The sequence below is a fragment of the Coturnix japonica genome, chromosome 13 (assembly GCF_001577835.2).
Source record: "Coturnix japonica isolate 7356 chromosome 13, Coturnix japonica 2.1, whole genome shotgun sequence".
Taxonomy (NCBI): Eukaryota; Metazoa; Chordata; class Aves; order Galliformes; family Phasianidae; genus Coturnix; species Coturnix japonica.
Window position 1 is genome coordinate 6,822,123 of NC_029528.1, and position 22,604 is coordinate 6,844,726.

At 36.4% G+C, this 22,604-nt stretch overlaps 1 protein-coding gene across 4 annotated transcripts in view; it reads left to right on the forward strand.

The window, feature by feature from the left end:
* The window catches only part of SLIT3 (slit guidance ligand 3), a 424,983-nt gene that overhangs the window by 22,385 nt on the left and 379,994 nt on the right, over positions 1–22,604 (forward strand). For all 4 annotated transcript variants that reach the window (XM_015875943.2, XM_015875942.2, XM_015875944.2 and 1 more), the window contains exons 3-5: positions 1,813–1,884; positions 5,022–5,093; positions 18,565–18,636. In XM_015875943.2, coding sequence (XP_015731429.1) covers positions 1,813–1,884; positions 5,022–5,093; positions 18,565–18,636 — 216 coding nt within the window. The remainder of the gene's footprint in view (positions 1–1,812; positions 1,885–5,021; positions 5,094–18,564; positions 18,637–22,604) is intronic.

Sequence of the window (22,604 nt, forward strand, 5' to 3'; positions counted from 1 at the left end):
AAAAATAGGATTGTTAGTTTCCTTTGTCTTGTTGAGTTTTATTAGAAATGGAAAACAAATGGAGTCTTTGTATATACAGTAGAGTACACATTAATGGAGGAACTATCATACAATTTAATTTCACAGGACAAGTCTCTACTTTCTCTTGTAAATTTATGATCTCACTGTCTTTTAGGAAATGTCAAGTCTCATGACTAATTTTTCATATGAGGCTGTTTTCATCCATAGACAACAAAACTTGTTGGCGTGTGTTTACAATGTTGTGATCTTTAGAAAAATACTTGGTCTTCTATTGGCATAATTGTTAACCCAAGAGCGCGCATGTTTGTATTTTTTTAATTATACTTAGTAGCATTTTACTAGGAATAAAATATGAATCAGGTGAAAAGAAATTACTCTGATATATTAAGTTGTTTTTTGTTTTTGTTTTTTTATGAAGTGCTTCTTGTATCTAGGAAATTGACAGAACATATTTGTGTTGTGAAATTGAAGAAATATACCTGCTTTAAAGTGAAGTTTGCTGAATATTGCTTATGCTAAAATAAGCCTGACTGAGTACTAGGGATAAAATCTATCTGTTTCTCATCCCTGGTGGTTAGCACTAGGTTAGGTAGAACTGCCTGGGCAGGAAAAAAAGAAAATCAACAGAAGGTGCTCAGCCAGGAGGGCTTTTGGAGGTGCCTGGTAAGGGCAAATCCAAAGGACGGAAGCAGCACAGAACCTGTGGTGCAGCCATGTCAGCAGTTGCTGCCTTGAAGAAAAAGATGAGACCACTGAAATGACTTGAAGACTCTGTGTTGGGAAATGAGGTGTTATTCTGCAGTTACACTGCAGTTCAGTGTTCTGAGAGCAAACTTTAAGTAAGATTCTTAAGAGTAGGATTGTTTTATGGGTTCCTTCATTTTTAATAGAATTAAATAGAATTTCACTCAAGCTGAAGAGTATTTTATTTTCATGTCTATTAAGATACATGTTTTAGATATGAAATCCTTTTGTGTTTTCAGTGAACTTGTTTTAAATAAATAAATAAATAAGAACAGCCCAAGTTGTGTTGCAGTGCGTTTTCCTTTTTGTAGAAAAGATGCCAGTTACTTATTAATTTGGGATCTAGAGCATAAATTATCACAAATTGAAACAGTGCAGGAAGTAATATTTGGTATGTGACTGTGTGAGGGAAATGTGTTGACACATAACAGATGTTTTAGAAAATACAGAATTCAAGTGAGGATAGAAGATGCAAATTGGAAAATTGTGATAAGCATGAGAAACAGGTCTGTTATTAACAGTATCTTCTGATAACTGGCATTTCCAAACAATGGGTTTGGAGAGCTTGCCTAGTTCGGATGCTGAGAAGGAGCAGTTCTGTAACTACAAACCTTCCATTTGTTAGGGTAGCCCTTTACTTTCTAGTTCTCTCATCAAGCTGTAGTTAGCCAAACTTTGTGCATCAGGCTGTGTTCACTTGGGCTTGGAATAACTTAAGTTGTGTTCATTTGGGGACAGAGTACTGTGTTTCAGCTGTATCATAAAAATCAAGCCACAAATATATTTTTGACTCTTAAATTCTTATTGTCTTGAGGGAGATGTAAAAGTACAGCATATGAGCACCAATATCGAAGTTAAAAAACTCCTTGTGAGAGAGTTGAGAAGTTTAAGAGGAAAAGGCAGGATCAATGAACCACTTTTTCAGATTTCAGTGGAAACATGTTTGTACAGTTTGAGTAGCTGATAGATACTGCACTGCTTTCTGCTGTCAGAATTTTGGATGTCAGCTACAGTGTCTCAATGCTGTGTTGTTTTTTTCTCTTACAGTGATCTAGAAAAAAATAATATAACGAGAATCACAAAGATGGACTTCTCAGGACTGAAGAATCTCCGTGTCTTGTGAGTATAACATGAAACTCATCCCTCTTGAAAAGATTATCTTGGGCTACTTGTACTAAGGATGCTGATAATTATAGAGATCAAATATTAATAACTTCTGCACACTACAGAGTTAGTGTTTTAGGTTAGGCAATTGGAACAACTTGTGATGTGAGGTTAATTTTAGTTCCATGTTCAAGTCTGAATGTAGTCTCATAGCTGTTTAATTGTTTGAGTTTCTTAATGGCTTTTAACAAATACTGCTGTAAGAATTTTGGTCCACCTCACAATTAGTGAATACTTAAATAAATTATACTGAAACATGAGAAAATAGGACTTTCAGATCTGGTTAACTTCAGTAGTACTTTTGCAGAAGATCAAGAGTAAATTCAGAACAGTTATTAACTGGGGAAGTTGTACACAAAGAAACCTATGAATTTTTATTATTATTATTATTATTTTTAATATGAAGTAATAAAAAAAATAGGGGGTGATGTCTCTTGATCTAGAAGTATCAGTCGGGAGTTCAGCTCTGGTTCAAAATGGTTCTTGAACAACAGAAGGTGAAACATTAACGTACATTCCCTCTAGATCAGTATGGAGGCAGACATAGATGATGGTGTCTCTCCATAAATACAGAGGGAATCTGGTATTTGCCATGTGAAAAGCAAGTTCTATGCATTACTTTTATATGAAGATCTGAATGTATGGATTTAATTGTTTGCATATCTATGAAGTGGAGGTAAAAGGCTAGATGAGAGAAACAGTAGTTTTGGAAGCAATGCATTGAGTTAAGTTCAAGCTGCAAGGTTCTGGATTTTTCCAGAGTTCTCTTAATGTTTTCTGAAAGAATTACCTAGCTCTGCTTATCAAGTGACTATATTCTGTGTATGTCATCTACTTCACTGGAAGCAGTTTATAAACTGTTGTACCCAATTCATAGTTTTAGTAATCAAGGCAAGAACTGAATTTTGAGTCCTCGTGCTGAAAGAGCCAGTTTGGTTTCCATGTTCTTGTTAACTCCTTTCCTGAAACAGCTCTCAGAAGTTAAACACATAGAACTGCCAGCACCCCTTCATCATTTCTGTTTGATTGCCCTCTGCAGTTGGTCTTTTCCTTTGATTGTCTTTTAAAACTGCTGCATTAAATTATTGATAATTCAGTTGGTAAATTAATTGAAATCTGTCAAGGAAAAGGCAAGTTTTTTTTCTGCTGCTACCTAAGTACTTTTGAACCAATAGAGCATTTCAAATCTAGCAGTGGAGTCATTTAGATTTCTTTGGCTCTTATTGCAGTGGTCAATGCCAGCCAAGCTGGAAGTCTGCATTATAGTACTGTTGACATGTACAATATATCATTAATGTCAGTGGATGGTTTTGTTGCCTTTTTATGCTTTCTATAGTTAGGTACTTACCTAATGCCACTGCTGATGCTTAAACTGAACATCCCTAACAAGAAGCAAAATATGCAACTGCCAATCTTGATGTAAATGTTTTGTTTTGTACTTGTTTTAGGTTTGCGTGATGTATTCAGCCATTCTGAGTGGTGTCAGGTGTTTTGTCATAAGAGTCATCAGGAATTAAAGCAGAATATGCCTCTTAGAAACTCTATAGTTTATAATGGTTTTGTCTTCTGACAGCAGTCTTAGGACTATCTGAAACCCAGGATGTGCTGTTTTGGTGTTTGCTAATCTGTTCTTTGTAGGTCTTTGTCACGTATTTCACTTTTTCATGCCCCTGACATATCTTGTATGTGGTTGGAGTGTTTCTTCTACTTTGTGCTGCTGAACTTGGAGTCTTCAGAAGTCCTTCATGTTTTCCTTCATTTTATTTAGCCAGAGTTAGGAAGGCCATAAGAGAAAGTTATTCTTTGTTATTAATAACCCACTCTTTTCCTCTTATTTTCCTCCATGTGTGATGGGTATAGTGGGAGGAGCAGAAATAGGAAACTTGTTTCAGAGTGCCTAGACAGGTGGTATAGTCTTCTTTACAGACATGATGAGGAGAACAAATACATTACCTTGAATTTGATAGAGTGATACAATGCAACAAAGCTGCTAGTCTCAAACTGACAACAAAGATGGAAAATATTCCATCACACACCTTTTTCTTTTGTGTCTTATAACTTCAGACTTTTTTTTCCCTCTTCCTTTTAAGTACAGACTTCATTTGTTTGCATTTCTTTTTGATTTTTCTATTGGTTTTAATTGCTGTGGACTTTTGCTGTCTTTCTTCACAACCACTATTCAGCTGAGAATCCTCCTGGGGTTGGGTGCAGAGGAGCGGCTACTGCAGAGAGGAGTGCATTTTCACTTCTTACAGTCTGGTCCAAAGCCAAGCTTACCATGAATTACCTTCTTCCTTTATGTGTTATCTTAGTTAAAGCCATGTACAGTACCCAAAGGGCCTGGAGTCCATGCTGTTATCAGAGTGCTTTTATGGAAGCAGAACTTGGTGTGTGCTGGAAGTCAGCACTGAGTGAGAAGGTTTGCTTAAATGATATATCTACTGCTTGGCTCGCACTTTACCTGTGAAGAGCACTTCTGCTGTGTGAACGAGTAGTCATTTCCTGCACAGTGTAAATCAAAGAGAAGTCAGTTTCCATTGTTTATTACTTACCCTTGCCTCAGAGAGTGAAGCAAAGCGAGATCCCACACTGGGAATAGTGGAAATCCAAGAATTTTCTCTTATTTTTCACTCTGATGTACAGTGGGACTGAGTGCTGTTGTCAAACATAACTGGGTTGGCTGAAAGAGGCCAAACTGCTTTGGACTGCTTTCAAATAGCTTACACTGTGGTAAGCCTGAAAACTTTGCAGAACATAAGGACTGGATAAAATTTTTTTACCTTGATTTTTCTGCTATTGGCTGTAGGGTTCAGTCAACTTTCTCAGTTACATTAGGTAAGCTGAATGTATGTACTTGAGAATGCAGCAATCAGTCTCTAAACCAAAATCTTTCTGAACATGATGGTTACAAATGTTTTGGAACAAAAATGATTACTGAATCTGGCAGTCAGGAGGAAATTTTTTAATCCATTTCCTGCTAGTGGCCTACAGAGATTGAACTGTTACTTCTGTGAAAAGCTATTTTATAACATGTGTGAAGTGGGGAAATAGTTATACTGTGTTAAAATTAACTGGTGTTTCTGGAATTACAGACACTTGGAAGAAAATCAGATCAGTGTGATAGAACGTGGAGCATTTCAGGATCTAAAGCAACTTGAGCGACTGTAAGTATCTCGTGTTCAATACTTACACATAGTCTGGTACTTTTCTACCACACTTGCAATGATTGCTTGTAATATTTCATGATTAAAAACCAACTCTTAAAAAAAAAAAAAAGAAAAAACTGGGTACCTTCCTGAATTAAAGTATACTCTTAAACAGGGTTAACTTGATATTATATGATAGCTCATGCTTGAAAGAAAATGTACAACCACTCAACAAGGAGATCAGAACCATCATTGACACTGGAGCCTGGACATTTTTGAAAGAACTTTATTGTGGCAACTTTTCGGCTAGTATGTACATGAAGAAAGATTTCTTTATAATTCTTATGTATAAAGTTGATAATCTGCAAGACATTTGTTAGACTTTTCTAATTGATTTTCTCTCCGAAGTAGCTTTGAAGAGTTAAGTTCACACTAGCAATTGTTCAAGAGAACTCTGGAGTATTGAGCATACGCTGGGCTAAAGCTGTTTCGGATGGTTTCAGGATTATACTTCTATTTAATTGTTGTACTAGTCTTTTAAAAATAAATTAACTCAGGGTTTTTTTCTTCATTTATAAAGCTCACCTTATTAACAGTAAGGGGATGAGTTTTGAATTCCTATTACAAGCCACTCTTCCAATTCCTGGTCCTGTATTCCATTTAGAAAACCTCTCAGGGCAAGAGTTCTGTCATGACTGATTCATTTCACACTTCTTGGAGGTGGGGAGACAAAGTATCTATGCATTCATTCCTTAATTTTCCAAAGTAGAGCGCAGCCTGATGTTGCAGAAAGCGGCCTGTTGAGGTTATACCTTGTCTGTGATGGTCAGTAGCCTAACTACCAAGTTTCAGTTTAAAGTAATCATCAAATATTTATTTTAGATACATTCAGTTAAACTATGAAATGGGTTTTGAGAAATAGTCTGGCAGTCAGATTTGTTATCAGTAACCAGAAATGATAAATACTGAAGTGTTCTCTTAATGTGTTGCTTTTCTGTAGAGCCTGCTCTCTGACCAAATGAACTTAATGCATCTTGTGAAACCAGAAGTTAGGAAACATGATACCTTTAATAGCATCTGCTTGAGTATGTGATGTTGGACAGTCTCTCTCTCCTTTTCTTTTTTATTTTCTTTCTTTCTTTCTTTCTTTTTTGTTCTTTTTTTTTTTTTTTTTTTTTTTTTTTTTTTTTCTGAACTCTTTAACTTGGCCTGTTAAACACACTCTCTCTGCTTCTCTTTTAAGATTGCCTGCCATTAAAATATTTCCTAAATGAATGTAGTATGAAAGGGAGGCCTGGAAACTCGCAAGTTTTTGTTGGTGTTTTAGCTTAAATCATGTTTAGGACAGAACTATAAATCTAATGTATATTTTTTCATTCTATTTTTTTTTGCTATGACTCAGTAGGCTTAGAAGAAAGAACTGTGGAAAGTTTGGCATAACTTATAACTTATAAAGGCTAAATTGCAACATTTTAGGTAATATTAAAGTTATTTTATTTAGTATTGTCAAACGTTGCAGAATGTTAATGAAGAAAGTATGGTGGTTGAATTAAAAAAAAATTGGCTTTTTTCCATTTAATTTCTTTCAAATGACAAAAAATGCATATATTGCTTCAATTCTGTAATAACATTCATTTTTGATCTGTTGAAATGGATGCAAAAGTAACCATTAAGTTGTTTTTTGTGTGTTTTTTTTTTTTTTGAAACAAAGCAGCTGCATTGAGTCTGACTTTAAAACACGAGTAATTTTGATATATGGTATTTTGCCAGGAATGAAAGTTTTTTTATTCAAAGTAACAGTTGAATTATATCATTCCCACGCTCCTCTGTGGAACTGATTGAAAGGGCACAGACCATAAGTCTAGGTGGATATTATTTTAAATGAGTGTATTTCACATGTGGATATTGAAACAAATCCATCAGTATTAACAAAGTAAATGAGCAGATTTGTTTGTGAAATGTGTTGTATGGTATGTTTGTATGTCAGTAAGTAAACTTTGAATAAAATATCTCTATAGCTGTTCACTATTGCTCCCAGTGATGTAGCTAATACGACATTAATAGATTTAATTGGTGCAGGCATCGTGTTGTGCTGATGTTGAATGTCAAACAAACTGACAGTGCTCCTGGGCAGTGCAATATCAATGCTGTGAAACTATGATGCTTGTAGACCTTATGTGCTAATGCAGACTTACATGTCTGAGGTGCTGGAATGACTTCAGGATGCCTCCTCCATGGCTTCTTAGCTGCTTTTCTCCAGAGTGCTGCTTTAGAAAAGGTGTGACGAAGAAACGTTGGCTGATAGACTTTGCAGGGCAGGCGCATGCATATGTTCAATAAGCATTTAAGTTATGGAGATACTTTGCTAAAACTTATAAGTGCCAGCTGTAAATTTGGCATCTGCCCTCCTTGCCAGTAAAAACATAACTATTTTAGAGCATCACTTGTTGATGTACAGAAGGTTTCAGATACTTCATTTTTTTTTTCCTGTCTGCAGTTTTTTCCTTGTAGTTAAATGTAGAAGGTCTGACTTTGATCTTTCCTGGTTTTGTTCTCTGTGGTTTAAAGTAGTGTTCATGTGCCCATAGAAGCTCAGTTTCGTACTGACAATGAATTATACCCAAATTTATTTTGAATTTTGACATTTTAGCTGTCAACTTTGCTGTTAACGTGTGTAAAGTGTGAAGGTAAAACTATTACAAAATTTCAAATGCAAAGAGGAGCGAGAGGAATGAGGCATTCTGGTGGGCCTAAAAGATGAACTGAAATTTCTTCCAGAGCCAGATGTCACACTTTTATGTGAAAAATGAGGCAGGATATAAGACACCAGCTGATCCTGACTTTTCCTCAGCCAACTGCCAGAGTTTGTCACGTAGCTGTATTATCTTCAAAAGGCTGGACTTTGGCTGATGGCTGGTTCTTTCTACTCAAATTAGTGTCTTTAGCTAGTATAAAAATCTCAACATCTGAAAACACTAAAACCGTGTTTTTGTTGTTTAAAGGAGTGGGGAAAATGTATAAGCATGGCCAAATCTAATCTTTTCAAAGTTGGGAAAAATAATTAGCTTTAAAAAAACCAATGCAAAACAAAAACACCTAGAGCCAAATTTTAACCCTAGCATATATGTGTATGGTTTTCGTTTTGTATGTGTTAAGACTGAGGTCAGAGTAAAAATTGTATTTGACCTTTAGCAGCAGAGACACTGCTGTGTGCTGGATCTCTGTAAGCTGCTTCCTAAGTGCTTGATTAAGGGTACTGAAGTCAGTTTATTTGATGTAGTCAAATCTGTACTAGTGACCAAAAATGCAAAGGAGAAGAATTGTAAAGAGATGATTCACGATCTGGGTTTCATGTATTGAGACTGAATAGGCTTTAAATAAATCATGTAATACAAAAAGCATCTTCCATAATTAACGGGAAGAGTGGAAGTTTGCTAAGTGCTTCGGAGAAGGCAAAACAATAAAAGCATCGGACAGTTCTCTGCTGTTGTAAACAAAAGCTTATTGAAAATCTTTGTCAGTGTAGACAAATCCACGGTGTTTATGCGAGGTTTGCAGTGTGTGCAGTTTGGAGGTATTTCTGGAATTGCTTACATGATGCTTTTTTCATTTATGAAGCCACATGCATTTGTAAATATGAAAGACAGTTTGAATGTAACCTTTCAGAAAGAAGCTTTATTGTTTTCTGTCTGCATTTCCCTATGACATTTTGGATTATGTATCCAGTTTGAGATCAGCAGTCCTGAAATGTTTAACTGGAAATACAGGAGAATGCAGTTGTAGTCAAGTGGATTTAGAGCTGTGAGCTGAGCAGGTATTTCATCAATTTCATTATTTGCCTACTTCCTTCTTCCTTCTCAAACTTCTGTGTGTAAGTTGGGGTAGTACTTGGTGTACTTCCAGACTTCTCAGGAGCATGAGGTGCTCCAGGAGTGCAAAACTACACCCTCCTTTCTGTGCTCTGCTGTTGGGACAGCTCTTCACACAGGGTCTTTTCCCTTCAGTTGAGGATGGGAGTGGTAGTCCAGGTCAGCTGAGGCATCTTGAAAGTTGTCTTCTTTGCATTTGGAAGGAATGGATTTCATTCTTGTCATCCATGTGTAATAACTAGGATTTCCCCTGTCTTATAAGGAAGTGTGTACAGCAAATGTCAAAACCTGCATTTATCTTTCACACTGGGTGGAATTATTGCTGCAGTAGTGCATCATCAGCAGAGTGAGATGAACCTATACTCTCTAATTCAGGTCTGTGTGTCAACAAAGCAAACTTATGTAAATGGCAGGAATCAGTTTCTAAGACCAACTGTAAGCCCAGCCACTCTTTGATAGAGCTGAGAAAAAATTTAAAAAATGATATTCAGTTTTTGACGTCTTCAGACATGTTCTCCTGATTTGAAGAACAGCTAGTACTTATGTTTTGTGTTGCCTGCATCTTTAAGCTGGTAATATGTAGCTCCTGATACCATTGACCTCCTGACTGCAGGTTTGAGCCATATTTTTTTTTATACTTATTCATGTTTTTGCCCTTAGCATCTGAAAAATTGTCTGGATTGAGAGGGGAGGAAATTCTGTAACAGACATCTGAAAAGGCACTTTTTAATCTTTCATTTTCAAGAGTCTATTTCTACTGTTGTCATTTACTGGAGTGTGTCTGGGACCGCTGACACAGAGTTTCACTTTGATGAGGTAGAATGTTTGGGTTCAGTATCTGAAGAGGTGTTGCTGGTCTTATTCTTTGATGCCACTGGCACAGTTGTGGAGAATGGAGCACGATGTACTTCAGGATCTACTTAGGATGGAGTCAGTGCCATTTTTGGTTACTCACCAGTGTTTAGTATTTGGCCTGAAGTTTTTCTTCCAGACAGTCTCTCTGAAAATACATGGGAAAATAACAGAGAGAACTTAGAGAACTTGTATGAATTTGCTACCCAGTGCTGTTAGAGGTCTCAGTAAAAACAGCCTGCATGGTAAAGATCAAGTAAGCTTGCAGAGTTGCTGAGTTCTAGGCATGCATCTCCATCTAATCTTCCAAATAACTTTCATGGGCTGGTTTAATCCAAATGCCCACATGGAAGATCTTGTGAAGTTTAGTGACTCTGGAATGATGTAGTAGTTGTTATTCAGAGTTGATCAATGGGGAAAAAGGGGGAAAGCATCCCAAAATGTTAAAACTTGTATAGAATGAAATAGAAGTTCACAGATGTTCAGCAGAAGGCTGGCTGGGTTTGTGCAAGACGGATCTGTTGAGGTCTCATAAAAATGCAAAACCTCTATCAGCTAAGCATAGCTGAAAAAAGTTGAAAGCAAAGCTGGTAGTGGTGTATCATGCATGCCCTCGTAGTTTATGCCTCCGCATGTTGCTACTGCTGGAAACAAGATACTGATCTAGATGGACTGTAAGTCTGACTCAGCCAAGCTGTTACATTACTGTGTGTTTTTTGTTTTTCAACTGTTGCAAGAATCTGAACCATTTGTCATCTTTTTCAAATTTTATTTTGCTCACGCTGAGGTAGCTGCCTGGGACTGAGGAATTAGAAATATCTTCTCTTTCTGTGGGCAGATTTGAGACGTTTCAGGAAGTTTCACTGTTTCCTCATGTCTAGAGCAGGTGGCGTTTAACATCTGCCCCTCACTAAGAAGCTCATTTTAGAAATCTGACTTGAAAGGAATGCTGTCAAATCACCTGTAAGGAAATCCTGTTTCCTATAGGACTTACTTAATGAAAACATGGGCAAAGTTGGTAGCTTTCCTAATGAATGTGCTGAATGTGAATTGTTCTTGTTGAAAAGGGACGTTATAAAATCTTCACTTATTTACATTTTCATGTAGAGTCAAGCTTCCCACATCACTTAAAAACTGAAGAAAATACTGAAGTATAGTCTACGTAATGCAGTAGGTTTAACACTATGTGCATCCTGGCACATGAGAAAGACACCTTTATTACAAATGGTATTTTTGAAATATGGTAGCCTTGCCTTTCCTATTCTTTGGAGACTATTCAATGAATAAGGTAGATTTCTCCGAAATGAGAAATTGTATGAGACCGTTTATTATTTGAAGAAGTATAAATTTCCCTTTTTTTGTGGTTGTTGTTCTCTTTTGATTGGGTGCATACAGTTGAGAAAATTATAGTGCCCATTTACTGTAGAGTCCTAGAGGGCACTAATATCCTCAAATTTCAGGTTACTGTGTCTGTTTGTAGCATGTAATTACAATTACATATTACTCAGCCACCGCTGGCAGGCAAACTTGTTGTTACTGCTGATCCAAGGGTGAACCTTTCCTTTCTTTTGTAAACATTTAAAAAATAATAATAAATTAAAAACGGCACCTCTTCTCTTGAGGAAACTATTAGCAGCTCTGTCAACAGGTCTGCACAGGAGGAATCCAAATACAGGAAAAGTGTATTAAAAGTGCAAAGGATGGCCAGCAGGAACACAGGATGCATGCTTCAGTGAATTGGGTTTGGTTTGTGTTAGTACTTCTGACCAGGGCTGCACAGCAATGAGGTTTATTTTAACAATATGATAATAAACGAGCCTGGTTTCATCAAAAACGTTTTCATAGTAGGCCACCGGCCTATAAGAACTCATGCAAAAACAAATTTGGGTCTCATTTATGTATATAAGAGGTTCTGTAACCACAGAATTCTTAAGCTTCTGAAAGAATGGTTACAAAGCAAATGGAATAATGACACTCCATTACAATGTGACCATAATTTGCTTGGAATAGCTGATTAGCATTTAACGTTACATCAGAAGCTTTAAACATTAAATCTTCCTTTCTGTGGCTTGTTTGTTTGATTTTAGCACTTTTTAAATATCTGATGAAGATTTATAGGGTTATTTGCTTAAGCAAAACACTTGCAGATTTAGAATTCATTTCTTCAGGGATTGTAGGAAATACTTTAAGGTTTATGTTGCTGTTGGGTAAGAACTGCTATGTCAGTGGTCTGGAATAATTTGGATGAGCTTTGTTTAGCTTAAATAATTTTATCAAAAGGGTATTGCCTTTGTGAGCTTTCTCATATTTGAATGATTATACTGTATGTGGTCTTAGAAATTCCATGAATGTTATTGGCTGAATTGCATGCTGTCAAACACAGCAGCTTTTAAATAATCCTGTTTCTGAGTGATGATGATTTCAAAGTACTTAACATCTCTCTTCCCTTTCCCTCTTACCCTTTGGAAAAAATATGTATATGAATACGTAGGTCCTGCAGCCTTTCTGTCATTGGTCATAGGAATACACCCTTTTCCTCTGGCACAGTTCCAAGTTATCCATATCTACTTAGCTGAAGCTCAACTCAAGCTGCAGCCTTCCATATAGAATAGAAGTAATTCATTCAATATTGGCTTATAGTTAACTCTAGAATTGTGTTTCCAGTTGTTTAGAGATGATCTACAGTTATTCCTCAAGGTGTTATAGTGTGAGAACCACATGGAAAAATGAGGTTTCTAGGGTTCTTACATGTGCCCTGTGTATTAAGTGTCCATTTTATTTCTCTTCAATCATTCTGAGTGGGATGGATGTGATGCATGTATTAGGCACATGAGATAAATACAAACTGTAGGTACCGAGCTATGTCGGGAAAAACTGACCCCTACATTTGATAACTTGTCAGGAAAATGAATTGGAGATAATTATCAGAGAAAGTGGGTGTTTTTAGATAAGAGTTTCTGTTACAACAGTGGACATCTGTGGCCAGTTACCCTTTATGGCTTACTAGTGATGAGAATATAATTTGAATAACTTCAGATAAGTCATTCCCATAGGCTTGTGATAAAGCACTTAAATTTATGTTGAATATGCAGCATGGTCTTTGTTCCTCTTAATTATTTCCCTGCCTTCATTCTGTTAGCTTTGGAAGATGCATCCTTTGTTAAGCATCCAGTTTAATTTCAGGCAAAAGATGATTATGGTTGTCTTCGTATTTTAATAGTTCTGCTTGGCATATAGCCCCAGGGAGGAAGGAGCAACACGTTGCCACAGAAGCATTCTTTACTATATATGGAGAAGCATGGTGAGCTGGGCTGGTATCTAGTTATTAAGCAGATAAATAGGAACACTGTTCTGTTTCTTCTGGTAAAAATTGCAACAGTAGTTCCACTTGCAAGTTTTGCTAATTATTCACAGCTATTTCTGACTTCTGGGAATGGTTAGTTTGATTATTATGAGCTTTTAAGCCTTGTTAGCCGGAGCAACACAGCTTGGAGATGTCCACACTAGAACTTGGATTTTGCTTTCTTCATAGATTTCCAGTGCTGGGCTGGAGAGATCACTCGCTAGTGCAGGATAATACCTTCACCATGTCTATCTTACTGACTTCACAACATCTGTTTGAATATAAACAGTGTTGGACAGCAAAGGATATCACAATAGATTCTATAGGTTCTTTGGATAAAGTCCAATTATTCTCACATGGGCTTTGGAACAATAATTAGAAAGTAACCACCTTTTTTCCACTTAATGTTAGAGTTCTGAAGAAATAAAAATTCATAGATTTTCTCTATGATGCAGAGAGTTGACCTCACACCTTAATGCGTATATGAATAGTATTGGATCTTTTTTGGTTAATCATGTTGTCTACGGGAAAATGTTGAAATTTCAAACCTGTTCTTCATACTTATTTTTGCGTGTTAAAGATTTGTTTGCAGACAAAGGAAACTTGTGTGTAAAGTTTACACAATAGCTCTATCATTCATCTTGTAATATATTTTTCGATATAAAACTTGAAAGAAAAGGAAGGATTCTTATATGGACCACTGAAAACTTGAGTTACCAGTTTGTACTGTATGCTGGTTCTTCTTGCAAAGACAAATATCGTCTGCTTCTGATAGAAGATGGATAATCTTTTTCAGTTTAATGAAAAGTTACTAGTGGAGCTTATTGCTTTTGACAGCTTTGAAAATGTGAACCAGGACCACCCAGTCTGCTATGTTTGTAATAAGGAATCTCAAAGTTGTAACTGTTGTAAACAGTTTTCTTTCTAAAAAACAGAATCTTAGCAACATACAGTGCTGACTTTCACAGTTCTTGGAAAATCTTCTGTACTACCACCTCATGTAAATGAAATTCATGTGTTTGAAACCATGATTCTGTAAAATGGTTGCAATGGACTTCCTTGTGGTAATCTTCTTGAAATCCTGCTTTAAATCACCTGGCTTTATTTCCATGTTTATTAGTATGAAGAAAAGCTGAGAAAAAGTAACGGACAAAGTTGACACTTGCAGTGTCTTAGAAAAATAAGTGCTAGAAAGCAGGTGAAGAAGTTGCATTAATGACAGCAACATATTTCTTGATGATGATGGGGTTTTCTGATGAAACTACTGAATGAAATCGACTGTGCTCTTACTTCACTGCTTCCTAAGTCAGCATAGTTTAAAAAAGAAAACGTAGAAACTTCTTAGAATTCAATAACTCCCATCTTTCTGCCTGAGTCTGCTGTTATGCATTATTTCATTTTTATTGCTTCTTGGTTACACCCAAGCTTGTGATGTAACCGCTTTGCTCTTAAAGGAAGTCTTAGAAACTGCTTCAGCTACATCATTTTCCCCGAGGCTCTTCTCCAAGGACAATGCTATAGAGCTCCTTATAACAAAGGAGGAAAAAACTAACTTGTTTATTGACAAATGAGAACCAGATGCTTTGAGTGTGAAACAGAATAAATGACCAAATTGGAGAGTGAACCCAATGTTACTTGGATAATTACTGAGTGTTAAAAGCTGGACTGCTCTATTAAAACTAGCCCTTTTAAACATTTAAAAGCAGAGTAATTCTGACTTTCTGTTGAAGAATGAGCTGAACATTAGGTAGTAATGAGAATACAGATCTTGAATCAATTTTGAAAGGTGTTGAACTTGAAAGGGAGGGAATGGCGTACTACTAATATCTTGACAGACATGTAATGCTTCGATTTTGAAATAAAGCTGTTGATGCTCAGTAGATATCGTGCATTTTCTGGGTGTAAAAACTAGTTAACTATTATATTTTAAAAAGAAAAAGCAAAAAACCAAGGTGGTTATTATATTCTAGGCCCTAAATAACTGCAAGGCCCAATAGCAGAACTGGCAGTTTATATGATTCTTCCTAAACTTTCTGAAATCTTCCATTAGCTATGCAGGCTTTGAGAACAAAGAGATATTTAGCAAGTAAGTGACAAACAACAGCATGATCACTAAAATGGGATTCTTTGTAATTTGTAATAGACAACAATGTAGTTTCAATTATTTATGAACAAAAGACTGTAATGATCGTCTCAGAAAGATAAGTTTTTATGGGTGGCTGAATAGAATAGTCATTTTATGAAATAGAAAACAGTTTCCCACGTCTGAATGGCCACAGAGCTATGAAGTTGCGAACTCTTATCTTGCTATGTATAGTTGTACTTACATATTGAACATTTTATTTTCTATTCCTACTGATCAAGCCTTTGATTTAGATTAGCTGTAGCTCCCCTTTGCTTGCATTGTGAATGGAACTCCTTGAGACAGCAGTCTGTGACCTAGAAGCGACCCTTCTTATTATGTAAATACAAGAGATCCATGACAACTGATTTAAAATTCTCTTATCAAAACTGAGATACTTTTATTCCTACAGAATTTATCCAATAAATAAATAAATAAGCATAAAAACCCATAGAGTTGTGGATTTTCCCCCACCCCCTCTATTTCATGCAGTTATTGTGAATAGATTTCTTCAAACAACTTCTAGGCTGGCAGCATTCTCTCTTTCTCACCTCCACTGGCTGTTTCTTTTTTAACAGTCAAGGGGATCTGAATAGTTAAGTTTCTCCTATCCCAGCTTCAGCCAGAGGAAGAAATATTATTAGCCTGGTTGGAGCCAGGAAGGTAGGAATTTCACAGTTAATAACTTCTCCATTGTTGTTTTAAGAGCCCTTGATAGTCTGTGATTGACACTGACACTGCCTTTGTTTCTCTCCTCCCCTTGCCTTCAGGACATGAGACCCCCCAGATGGGCAAGGGTCCTGGCACTTGTTAAGATCTGCTCTGAAAGTAATGCCTCCTATTTTATTGTGTCTGTCCGCAATGTCTTGTTCAATACTGGAGAAAGTGCGTAGCTGATGATTGAAGCTCTGCTTGAGAGTGCTACGTTAGAGCTTGTCCTGCCCTGTGCTGGCATTCCCAGCGCTTGCTTCACTTTTCACTTGAAGTTTCTTTCTATGTGATGGGGTTTACTGGTAGATGAGGATAAAATCAAGTTAGCATAAAATGATGCATTAGGAGCTATTCCATTACATTTCATTCATACTTGGCACTTCCCATTGAACTGAAGGAAAAAGGGCTTAATTAATGATCATGTGGAGGTTGTTTTTTTTTGTTTGTTTGTTTAAATAATTGTGGACAATTCAGTATTTCTTTTATGAAATTTAAAAGAATTTTGTCCTGTAGTTTGATACTTTCCATATTAAGAACTTCAGTAACAAACTTTCTCTCAGTCCCAGGAAGAGAAATAAGAAGTGTAACTGGGATTTTTCCTAGTCTGGTGGTGGTGTACTGCTACATAGTAATTATGACTATATTAAATGTATAAGATGATAAGGAATATAAATGTATAAGAAGTTTATAAGGGCTGATCTAGCCTTTGGTGAATATTGAATTATGATCTGTTTACGTACCATATGTGGTGGTGAAGAGAAACAACACCCTATTAGTTTCCCATGTTCCCCTGAGGATCAAACTGTGAATGAAATGATTTTGGCAGAAATTGCGACTTGAAGCAAGTCTTAGGAAGTGATGGAAATGGTCGTAGAGTCCCATAGGTTGAACCAAAACGCTACCATGGACTTCTAAAACATTTGTTATTACCTCAGGTTCTTGTAGTTTTCAGTACTTACACCTCTTTGACTCAGCAGCTGCAAGCCCAATTTGACAGAAATACTGTATATATTGCAGTATACTGAGGACAGCATCACGTGCTTATCACATACAGGAGCACTAATGTGTGGATGAGTTCTTTTGAAAACCAAGCTTATGCATGAGTTGAGGCAAACTTACAATGAGTTAATGGTGCAGGTCTTGACAGGAGGTTTTAGTTTGTTTACTGCTGCAGTATGAAAAGATCAGCTCTTCATTTCCAGCAGTACTGTGTTAAAATTTTACAGCATGTTTAGACCAACATGAAATGTTTACTGTCTGTGAACAGTAGGTTGTAATATGAAGCTGTATTGTCACAAATGTTTTTTCATTGTATTCTAAGACTTTTTTTCTATAAAATATGTGTATTTAACTAAAAATATGAATGTACTGAGGATGAAGTTGAACACTCTGTGTTTTAAAGAAAAGGCAAGCTTGAATCAATATAGAAGTGTGAAATTTCACACCACTAAAGGAATCCAGTTGGAAAACTCATATGTGTACTTTCCCAAACACAGACAAGTGCTTAGTATTTCCTATGTTTATGTTTAGTGTTTTATTTACTGATTTGTTCATTTATCTCAGAAATTAAATTGCTTACTTGTTAAAAGTGATGTGAAATAACCAACTTCTGTATCTGCTTATGTCAGCAAGCAGCATGCCTAATGCATACGTGTTCAGGCTCTGTAAGCAAGCTTGCATATCCAGCCTTTGATCTGTTATAGGTGTCAGAAAGAGAAGTAAATAATTCCCCTTTCCCTTACTGCCGCTTTCTCTTGCAAGACTTGTTCATATGGTAGCCATATGAAGATTGCATTTCTAACCCCACGAGGTTGGAGTGATCACTGAGGAAGGCCTTTCAATTCAAAAATAATTTTGAATCCTAAGAGCAAAATAACTCACTTGCAAGGAAACTGGACACCAGATATTGAGTGCAAAGTATCAGTAGGTTCTGAAAATTCCGTTTTGGTTCTATGGTCAAAATTCTAGCAAATAGACATCTGTTATCAAGGTGAAATTTAAGTAGATTGGGAAGAAGGGAGGCAAGAAGACATTAATGCTGAGGCACATGGAAGAAGCCATCTCCCTCTTGAGAGTGGTGTAGCTGTATGAATTCTAATGCCAACTTCAACATGCAAACAACATTCGTTAGGATTGAAAGCAAGTAACTGTTTTTGTTGTCAGTGGAAGAAACAATAAGAGGAAAAAAAGACAAAAACCTAAAGCAAAAGAGAAATCCGGAGAACTCCTGCTAATTATTCCTCAGAGCACTACATATTCCTCAATGCACTGCTGAATATGGGGGCCATACGTTTCACTACTGGAAGGCATCCAGAGCAAAACTGAAGATAAATAAATGTGTACTCATCCGTATTGAAACATTCAAACTTTCTGGTGACTGTCACTTGACTCCCTACCTCAAGAATGTAGGCAGGTGGTCTGCAGATGGCATGATCTGTTTAGCTCATCTACGATTAACGTACATGAAGCATTTTGTGTTGAATTTGTAACATAAGCTTTAATACAATAGGAGCTTCTTGTGTTTATGCATAATGGGATAAACTTTTAAAATGAGATGGCAATATAATTTTTGTTCTAATTCTAACATTTTAGGCGTCTGAACAAGAACAAATTGCAAGTTCTTCCAGAGCTCCTTTTTCAGAACACGCAGAAGTTGACCAGATTGTAAGTACAATCCAATTTATATTTCTATTGTATGTTCCTTATTCTTACATGGATTTGCATGTTTGTATTTTGGCTATGGTAAGAGGTTTCGTGGTACCAAAACTGCTAGGTTGTAAAGGTTTTTAGGGTGCTGGGTGTACTTTGTGTGTACTGATTGCTCAGTAGAACATATGGATAAGGAGGTGCTTGCACTGTTACTGGCAAGAAAAGGACAATCTACCTTTGAAAGAGGTAGATGAAAGCTGTTTGAAAGAAACTTTGCCAGGATCTAAAAGGTTAACTTATGATCCAATCTGTTTTCCTGAAGAATTATATTTTAAAGCTTTTGTTTTAGGCTTGGGTTTGTTTATGGAAGATCTGTTTGCAAGGTCTAGGATTTGGCTAGTGACATCGAAAAGTTACTATAGGGTGGCTGAAAAATTGCTGCATCCATGTGGAGGTTTTATAACTGTTCTAATACCTTCAATATGTGACCAAATAAACTGTTGAGGCAGTGTGGTACACTTTTTCTCCTGTCTTGTTGCTTCTGGAAATTGAATTATAGATCAGTGTTTTCCTGTCAGTGGTGTACTTGAAAGATTAGAGCAGAAAACTGTCTGGATATGCTCTTTCTTCTGCAAACACACACTTGGCGTATTTTAGGACAGCTGTCCATTTGGCACTGTTGGTTTCTTAACTTGTCACCGTAGTGCACTTAGATCACTGCGTTGTCACTGAGATGCTGTCTTTATGATAACTAATAAAATTTGAGTGAAGAAGTAGATAATAACTTAGAGGGCTTCTAAATTAACCTCTGCACTTCAGGTACCTTTGCTTTTGTTCTACAACTTTCAAAGTTCCAACATACACAACATCCTTACATCTTTTACAGTGTTGCCTAGGCTTTGTTGTCCCATTTAGTGTATATGCAAAGCAGAAACATATGTTTACATATGCTAATTAACCATAGATGGAATGTGAAACATCCCACAAAATTAGATTTTCATTAGGTTTTGAGCCTTTTATTCTAGAAGGCATGGCTATGACTTGTGGATTTTATTTGCTTTAGTTTAGGTAAGAGTCTTTAGGTAGTTGCTGAATGAACCCTTTGTTGAAATCTCTAGTGGGAATGTCTGACATTTCTCTGTTGCTTTGACTTCCTTGGTTTTAAGCTTCTTAAATGTTTTATCTAGGATAAATAATTCAGTATCTAATAATTCACACTGCAGGTGCCTTTAATGAGAAATCTGAATCATGGAAAGGCATTTCCAGAAATGGAAAAAAAAATTGTATAGCTTTAGATACTGTTTACTCAAATTGAGCCTTTTTGGGGAAAAAGCAAGAATTATAATCATAGAAGGGATTAAATGTGACAAAGAAGTATTGGAAACCCAAGTATGTAAAAAGCTCATTAGGTTATTGTTTTCTGATATTAAAATAAAGTGTAAAATTTGTTTATGAAGTTTATAAACATGGCTGTGTGTGCACTTGAATAGTGAGTTTCCTAGTTTATTGTGAGATAGACAACTAATATGGTCTACCTTTCACTGTAAAAAGTCAAATAAGTAGCAGAGATATTGATAACTGGAGAAGTGCCAGCAAATACTCAGTGTCTCTTTGACTTTTGTTGTTTCTAAAGGGAACTTGGAAGCTAGAAAGCATGCACACACCCTACCAGGCCAAATGGGAGACACGTATTGTTGTGTGCATGTGTCTATATAAAATCAGTTTCAATGATACTAATTGTTTATCATCTTTAACTTATATTTTTGTACATTAATATTGTCCATCTCTTTTTAAAAACAAAATTGTCTGAATCTTTGATGTTAGTGTTTGTGCACTGTGTATATTTGGTTATGTCTAGGTTGCTTCATCAGGCGATTCCTGGTAGGAGCAGCTGGAACTCTGTGGCTCCTGCATTACTCAGGGAGCTGTCCTTGATAAATAATATGCTTCTAGGTTTACTGTGCAGAGCTGTTATCTTATTGCACAATGTGCCTGGACTCAGAAGTTAGCTCAGATAAGTCAGTGTCTGCTGGTTTTAATTGTACAGGTGTAGTGTGGATTAGATTTTGCTGAATTCTGCTTTCCTTCGAGCCCTCTTACAGATCTTCATTGTTGCTATGAGGATCATGTGTTGGATTGGTGCAAAACTTGATCATGACCTTTTAGATCTGTCTCTTGTAAACCCTCCTTTGCAGCCTGACCCTTAGCAAGCTGTGAGCATGGAATAGCAGAATCGTATCATCTCATTGAATTCAGAAGCTTTTCTATAATGGATGTCTTCAGAAGCCATGTTTGGAAAAGGGACCGGTTGATAAATTTTCTGAGTGTTTCCTTTATTTTTGTTTCTGTTCTCCTTTTCGGAAGGAGATCTCATGGATCTCTGACTTTCAGTTCCATTATCATTTCATACTAAAGCAGGATACTGACAATTCGGCTTTTATATCAGGTTGAATTATGGTGTTGCCATGACAAAATAGCTCAGACTGCAACAGCATGGGTTTTTTTTGTGGTTTTTCCACATACAATAACTGTAGTTTTACTGTATATAAATCGCAGTGGGTCTTTTGAAAAGACAGTAAATAATTACAGTAAGTGTTTGCTGGTCTCCGGGGTGCATTTCTGGTTTGAGAATGATGTGCATTAGGTCAGAGATCTTTGCTGCAGATAGCTGGAATGCATTTATACCATTTATCAAGCTGAAGTCATTTTATATCTTCCTTTTGGCTCTGGTTGCAAATAATGTATTTAGCAGGTTTTTTGTTTTTTTTTTAATATATAAACACATCAGTTTTATATGGGACACTGATGGATTTTTTTTTTCTGTCTAAATTAGTGCAAAAAGCTACTTTTATTTTTTAAAATTAGGAAAAAAAAAGATTTTAAATCTTTTTGAGGAAACACATGAAAATGTGTCAAAAGGCTCCGCCCTCGTTGTGGCACTTTACTCTCTGTAAAATTGCTTATTTAGAATTATACTGACCAAAAATCTTGTTTCCATCTTTTAAGGGAAGTAAGCGCAGTTGGAGTATTAGGGGTGCTCTTTGGCAACTTCTTTCTAAGAAGATGATTATTGTCAATTTGTGTGAGCAGGTGGTTTATGGCAAAGGATTTTATATGAGTAACGTATTTTCCTTGGCTTTTAAAAAAAGAGATGTAGTATTTTGGTTGGTGTTCAGCCCAAGAATTCAGGGGACTCACAATTGGTAAGGTTAATTTGCCACTTCCTTATATAGTAGCCTTATTCTGTTCCTCGGTGTCTGTTTTTCTGGATGTAGCTTTTCTTAAAAGCACTCTCTAAAAGCACATTATATGTCTGAGAGATAATATATTAAATGAAGTTGTATCATTACTTTCCAATTAACACAATCCAAAACTGGAGAATGCTTTGTATGTTTTTCTAACACTAAGATTGGCCTTATGAAATTCTAAGTTAAACAAAGGGGAAAAAAAAAAATAATCCAGAATTGTTGTTTTGAGAAGCTGAAGAAGCTTACAGGTGGTTTTCTCTTCCAGAAGGAACTGGTGACATTTGCAGTAGCATGGAATTCCTAGTTTCAACCACTGAACAACTGCTTATTCATTTCTGGGACTGAGTAGAAGGGTGGAATTGAGTGTCTCAGAAGGGAAGTTGTAGAAGAGAGGATGTGGAAAATTGTCTTCCCGAATTGTGTGGAAGTGAGCGTTGAGGTTTTATGAAATCTCATGTCAATATTGGTTTCATGTGAAGGCAGCTCTGAAAATAATGCCTCCTTTTTTATCTTGCTGGTCCACAAAATCAGAAATGGACATTGGTGAGATGGCAGTAGAGGCTGGAAGTGCTTATGAAGTAAAGGGATGGAACTGAATTCTCCCATGTGGAAAAAATGGCACTGACTAACATGCGTTGGCACTTGCTCGAGCTTTTACAGAGACCCAGCAACAGATAAGGGCACAATGAGGTGATGGGTGCTAATTGCTGGCAAAAATGCATTGCTAAAGATGGT